The sequence below is a fragment of the Juglans regia genome, chromosome 10, assembly GCF_001411555.2.
Source record: "Juglans regia cultivar Chandler chromosome 10, Walnut 2.0, whole genome shotgun sequence".
NCBI classification, from domain to species: domain Eukaryota; kingdom Viridiplantae; phylum Streptophyta; class Magnoliopsida; order Fagales; family Juglandaceae; genus Juglans; species Juglans regia.
Genome location: NC_049910.1, coordinates 11,494,356 through 11,501,321, shown reverse-complemented (window position 1 = coordinate 11,501,321; position 6,966 = coordinate 11,494,356). Strand labels below are relative to the sequence as shown.

The 6,966-nt window shown below is 37.2% G+C and overlaps 1 protein-coding gene across 3 annotated transcripts; it reads left to right on the top strand.

The window, feature by feature from the left end:
• The first annotated feature begins 2,483 nt into the window (after positions 1-2,483).
• Positions 2,484-6,966, top strand: LOC108990717 (B3 domain-containing transcription factor ABI3-like). 3 transcript variants are annotated; one of them, XM_018964765.2, is made up of 6 exons: positions 2,489-4,921; positions 5,064-5,156; positions 5,293-5,393; positions 6,084-6,136; positions 6,216-6,292; positions 6,415-6,957. In XM_018964765.2, exons 1-6 carry the CDS (start codon positions 3,200-3,202, stop codon positions 6,586-6,588), a joined length of 2,220 nt encoding a protein of 739 aa, XP_018820310.2. In that variant the 5' UTR covers positions 2,489-3,199; the 3' UTR covers positions 6,589-6,957. The 3 variants fall into 3 exon arrangements, with proteins under 3 accessions (XP_018820312.2, XP_018820310.2, XP_018820311.2); XM_018964766.2 differs by having other exon boundaries at positions 2,491-4,921; positions 6,090-6,136; positions 6,415-6,966; XM_018964767.2 differs by lacking the exons at positions 6,084-6,136; positions 6,216-6,292; positions 6,415-6,957 and having other exon boundaries at positions 2,484-4,921; positions 5,251-5,325.

Here is a 6,966-nt window from a genome sequence, read left to right as displayed (position 1 = left end):
TATAATTTTATAGACTTAATTGTAAACCCTAACATAATTACCGATAAATGAGAGCCTGAGACGGACGCCCCTTGAGAGTTGGGATGGAGTCGAGAGAACCCTCTTTCTTGGTTAGAATCAAATTCTATTTTTACCGTGTTTAATTTTTTATTATCAATTTTTTTTTCATTTATTGATTGCAACTTTTTATCTTCATTTCAGGCATGACCATTGGACCATTGAGATTTGAGTGAAATTCGTGTTTAATATTTATGTAGTTATATTTCAAGGCTAAGTCAATGTTGTTATTACACTATAAATGAGACTGTTATAACTTATGGCTACATCATACATGTTATTTAGTTTTTAAACTATTGTATTTAAAGTTTTTTTTTTTAATCTTTTCAGTAATTTTTTTTTTTTACAGGTTTGGACTTGGGATTTGATAATCATTTTTATGTAGTTATAACTTATATTTATGTAGTTACATTACATTGTGCTCGATTTGAGTAAAGACTGAAACAAGGACCCACCACATGATACTCTTACTTTGGCTGGATTGATTTTTGTCTTTTTCTTTTTCGTATTGATCTCCAATATTAATTATCTTTTTTGCAATTAGGATTTTGGTCAATTGAGACATATTGATTAAAACTTTTATTAGTATCAGATTCTTCATCCTTTTGTCGGGTGTAAAGTTTTGAATCTTTTGATATATATGGTAGTATTTGCACTCCAAAGGCATTTTAATTTGTTTCCACAACGTCTTATATACACAAAACAAACATCTTAAGCCAACGTACAACTTGATCTGTAAGAAACGTAGAGAAACAAACAGTCTGACTCTATTCGGAATCGGACTCGAAGGAAAAATTCCGCTCTGACTCTCGAAGTCGGAGTTTGGAAACGACAACTCTGACTCCGTCGGATACCAGCATTACAGTGTATATATATATATATATATATATATGTCTCTGGATCATGATGTCATGAAAGTATCGATCGACCCGCTCTGTTCCGTTCTGATGAAGACGGATTGAAACGGAAGAGCGCTCTTATTGGTGGATGGATGAAGGGGAGAGAGAGAGAGTAGAGAGGTTTACGTCAGGAGGTGCATGGGAAGCGGGACACGTCGCAAAAAACTACAAATCCCGCCGTTCCGCTAGCTTCCACGTACCCAGCTAATTCCACGCATGCAATGCAATTAAGTACCTTCTGTCATCCACATCACTACTAATAAATATTAATTTAATTTATCCTTTAGATTTTTACTTTTGACGATCGATGTTGATATAAGGCGAAACAAAATAAAACAGAACCTAAATTTATTTATTTATTTTCGGAAAATCCAATTATTCGAGCACGAACAAGCTGTGCAAATTGATCGTATAAAATGGATTGTTATTATTTTTTTTTCTCTAGAATTCCTTTTGTCGAGCAACGATCGATCCATTCATGCATATATACAGGAATAATGACCTGTACTCGAACTTTAATGCGTTTCAAATCATCATCACCTGAATATTTTTAAAAAAATCAGGATCGAACTTGAATATTACCATTACATGCATGATATATATGCTAAAAAATACTTGAAATGCTCACGTACGTACAATGCATGTTCTGATGTTGTCAAATTTGGTAACGATCTTCCTTTCAAAAGGTTAAGATCAGCCAGTAGAGTTGGCTAAGATCAGGATATATAAGTTCGACATATTAATTATTAGTTGCTTATAACAAGCTGCCAATTAAGAGGCTGATAATATTCCATATATAAAAGGAATTCACATATATAATTAACAGATGTCGTACTTAATATTATTTAGGATATAAAAATATTATTCTATGTAGTAATCTTAGAACTTCGAATTAATTATCATAGTAAAACCACTTTTGAAATGTGCAAATGGAGTCAAAGAGCATAAACATTAATGATCTAATTACAAAACATTTACGCTGTAGAAAAATGATAAACACATTATATATGTTTCGCAATACATTACATAAATATATTTTAAATTAAAAATAATTTAATAAAATATTTTATATAAGTAACTTCATTTTATAAAAATATACTGTAAAATATGTTGTAAAATATATTTTATGAGTATCATTACTCTTACGCCGCATTAGGAAGTCACTATTAAAATTATTTATTTTACATATATAATATGATATTATTTAAATTATATATATATTTTAATAAATATTAAAATTAATTAATTAAAAATAATTATATAATAAATATAAAATATACACTGCTATAACGATTTCTGCGTATCATTACTCGTTAGGATAATTTACGCTCTTTTCTGATGCTGCTCATAAAGGCTGACGCACCGCTAGTGGCACCATTCAGGTGGAAACGTATGGCGGGTGGCACGGAACCCGGAGTGAGGCTGAGAAAAAAAGCGGCGCGGCACCAGGTTTTTGTTTCGTGTTTCCTCTTGCTCCAAAACAAGCTGTAAAACTCTCTCTCTCTCAAGTTATGGTGTAAATGCCCCCTTAAAAGTAACAACAAAAATGTTTTCAGCTGATTCGCAATAAGAGTGCTCAGGTAAGGGAACTTCCTAGAAGAAACCAGAACAGGCATGGGGGGGTTTGAAACGTTATAGAAAGGTTTGGACATGTGGGTGTCTCGAAAAGAGTCGTGTCAATTGGTTTGCCAGATTTGAGCCCGGTCTTCGCGTTTCTCTTAGTTTCCAACGACTCAAGTGTAAAAGTAGTATCTTTTATTTTGAGTGTTCGATCGTGAATTAGTGTTGTTTTTTGTCAGCCTGAATTGTTGTTCTTGATTCTGTGATGGGATCGTTTTCTCTGATAAATGATACAATTTATAAGAAGTAACAGAGTCGTAGATTAGAGAAGAGAGGTCGCTTTCCTTGTTGGTAAATTGGTGATCGTAATTGTTTATGTTATCTTATTTGCTCATGTGGAGATAGACCCAGATGCTTTATGTTGCTTCTTAATTTGTTTGAGGATCTGAGAGAAAAAGCGGGCCCTTCTACCTCTTGTTTCTGATTATAATCAGAAACAAAACAGCCTCTGTTGCACATATCCGAACATAGAAAACCCTATCCCCTTCTCTCTCATTTTCGTCTGGCTCTTCGCACTTTCTCTCTCTAAACTCCATCCGAGAGCAACAGAACCGAAAAGGGTTTCAAGTTTTAACCTGCTTTGCCTGCACACCCTCTTTTATCATTTCTGGGAATAAAAAAAAATGAACGGTGAAGAAGTGCAAGATAAAGATCTGAATGCAGAGTTTAGAAATATTGATGCAAACTCTAGTGGGTTTGATGCGATGGAGGAAGAAGAAGCATTACTGGGTGTTGATGAGAGGCAGATCTGGCTTGCAAATGAACAATATAATCTGTTAGCTAATTTCCATGATGCTTCAATCCTATATACTGATCATTTACCACCTCTCCCTCATGATTTCCCTTGCATGTTACCATCTTCATCGTCATCATCCATTCCAGCACCAGTCAAGGCTATCACCTGCTCATCGTCGTCATCTTCGACCTCTTCGTCTTCTTACGCTGCTTCTTGGGTGCTTCTGAAATCCGATGCAGAGGAAGATGAGGATCAGAAGAAGTGTCGTTTCAACCACGGCCAGCATGATCCAATGGATGCACCCCCGGCAGCATTAGCGTCCACCGCCTCCACCGAGACCCCTAAGCCTCTTGATGGCAGCCTTGAAGGTGTGGACTGTATGGATGTGATGGAGACTTTGGGGTACATGGATCTGAGTGAAAGCAACGATTTTTTTGATCCGTCATATATCTTTCGAAGTGATAATCCCCTGGAGGACTTCAAACAATTAGAGCAAATGTCCCGAGAGGAACATGCAATGCAAGAAAATGCTCATCGAGAACATGAACAGCTGATATCACAGACTAAAAACAAAGAGACCCAAGTGGAGAAGGATCCGGAAGACATGGCCACGGTGTTCTTGGAATGGCTTAGAACTAACAAAGAGACTGTCTCTGCTGAAGACCTGAGGAGTGTGAGGATCAAGAAGGCCACCATCGAAAGCGCGGCTAAGCGCTTGGGTGGAGGAAAAGAGGCCATGAAGCAGTTGTTAAAACTTGTACTTGAATGGGTTCAGAGTAACCATCTTAAGAAAAGTCGAAGCAGCAAAGAAGAATCCACTCATTTTCCCAACCAATACCATGACCCTTTCCAAAACCCTAACCCTAACGCTAATCTAAATTCAAATTCCACGACTCCGGAATCAAACCCTTGTTTCACTGCCCTGTCAACATGGATCCCTCAACGGGATTATGTCCCGGAGCCGACCGCCGTACTGGAGGCTCCGTCGGCGTATCCTCCAATGGTTGGGTATATAGGTACTGGTCCTTATACAGATCATGGAGCTTCTAATATCAATGACCACAGTCCTTACACAGCTACAATGATGGAGTATCAAATGCCGGGCTCCTCACATCCATGGCCTCCATCACAGTTGGCTCTGGCATCTCATTACAACTCATTCCCAGGCAATAGTTTTCACCCGGCTCCAAAAGCTTGTGCAGGCTATGGAAATCAATACCCACATCAACATTATTTTAGTGGTCATCAAGACAAGAGGCTGTTGAGGTTTGGTTCTTCAGCTACTAAAGAAGCAAGGAAGAAGAGGATGGCAAGGCAAAGGCGGTTTCTATCACACCACAGGCACCATCACAATAATCATAACCAGCAAAATCAGCACCCAAGCCAGAATAAGGATCAGCATGCTAGGCTTGGGAATGACAATTGCAACACAGCAGCTCAAGCCAATCCAGGAAACTGGATGTACTGGCCCTCTGTAACCGCTAACGGTGGGGCTGCTTCAGCCTCGCCGGTGATGCCAGTGGAGGTTGCAATGGGACATCCAGCTGATCAGACGGCGGCCATGCAGGGGCAGAATTTTCCGGGGAGAGTTGCATCGGATAAACGACAGGTGAGCTCGTTGTTTTGTTTCTGATTTTCACACCAGGTGTGAAATGCTGTAATGTTTTAGGGAAGAGATGGAGAACATTTTCTGATAATTTAGTCCTTCGAATAATGAATGATGCGTGTGTTGTGGGTTGATTGAATAATAGGGATGGAAACCGGAGAAGAACTTGAGGTTTCTACTCCAGAAGGTGCTGAAGCAGAGCGATGTTGGTAACCTTGGAAGAATTGTGTTGCCAAAGGTAGCCTCCATTTCTTTCTTTGATAGTGCAGGACGGTTCCTTTAATTAGTGATTTTTTGTTCCCTATCTTTGCTGATGTATACGCTTTTATAAGGGCCAATAAAACTTGGTTTGGATAACTTGGAAATTTTATCAGAAGGAAGCAGAGACACATCTTCCAGAGTTGGAGGCAAGAGATGGCATTTCTATTGCCATGGAAGACATAGGAACCTCCCGTGTATGGAACATGCGCTATAGGTATAAACTAATAAGAAATTATGTGTACAAACCATAAATGCACGATACTCGATCGCAAGTTTTTTTTATTAAAAAGTAGACTCTACTGTAGAAAATATGAAAAATTCGGCTCCTTTGGATAGCGAGGTGAGATAAAATGAGATGCTTTCAAAATTAATTGAATAAACTATTATTAGAATATTACTTTTTAATATTATTATTATTTTAAGATTTAAAAAAGTTGAATTGTTTATTATATTTTATGTGAGAATTTGAGATAATTGTAATGATAAAATGAGATGAAATAAAATGAGGTGAGATGGTTTTTATAGCCAAATGGGCCCTTAATGAGCCCACACCTTTACAAAAAGCCTGTACAAAATTTGTACAATATTTGAGACTTTTATTTAGCATTACTCGAAACTATTAAATCTTAATCTTAATTTCCTTTGAATAATGCTATACACCACACTCTCATCCTATTTTGATCATACTAAGTAGTATGTAACACATTAATCATTATTAGATAATGAAAAAACATGTAATAAATGATAATTTAATAATGATAAATATGTCACACCATACTTAATGAGATAAAAGCGGGATAATAGTATGGTATATAGAATTTTCATATTCATTTTATCTTTCCTTTTAGTAAAGTCAAAATAATCGCTGGTTTTTTGCTCCTTTTGTTTTTCTGCTCTCCTGGAGTTTCAGGTATTGGCCAAATAATAAAAGCAGGATGTACCTGCTTGAAAACACAGGTGGGTTATATCTTTTTGGCATAGCTTTATCCATTTTGATTACTTTTGTCTTTTAATTACTTTGAGAGTATTATTTCAGGAGATTTTGTGAGGGCCAATGGACTCCAAGAAGGAGACTTCATAGTCATCTACTCGGACGTCAAGTGTGGCAAATATGTACGTACCTATATGCACCATCTGATTTTCTCATCCTAGAAATTCTTTAATATAATTTTTCCAAATTAAATTGTTTTATTTTCGCTTTTAATTCTAAGAAGTTTTGAATAAAAACCTCCCAGATGATACGAGGAGTCAAGGTACGGCAAACAGGACAAAAATCAGAGAGTAAAAGGACCGGAAAATCGCAGAAAAATCAGCAAGCAACTTCAATTATCACCACTCCTCCGGTTGGTGCTAATGGCCATGGGGCATCATCTTCCCGGCCCCACTGCATTCAAGAAACAGTAAATTAGTTTATATAAGAGAGAGCAAGAAAAGACCAAACCCACGAATGCATGGCACTTCTCTTTCATGCAGAAAGATGAATGGACAAACGCGCGTATGGCCACGATCTTCTGGACTACTAGTTGGATTGGCAGGCTTTGATTCTGATCTGAAGCTCCGTCTTGGTTTACAAGAGGGTATAAGCTGGTCATTGGCCAGGGGACAGTGCATACGTTAGCTAGGAATGCTTCTACAGTACTGGTTAATTGGCTATCTCAGCCAGTGGTTTGATCACGGTTTATTTAGATGTTATTGAGGTTGTTTATTTGGCTACCAAGGCAAGGATCATAATCATTATATGTGATACTTTTAATAATAATGATATCTATTTAATCTTATTTATATTT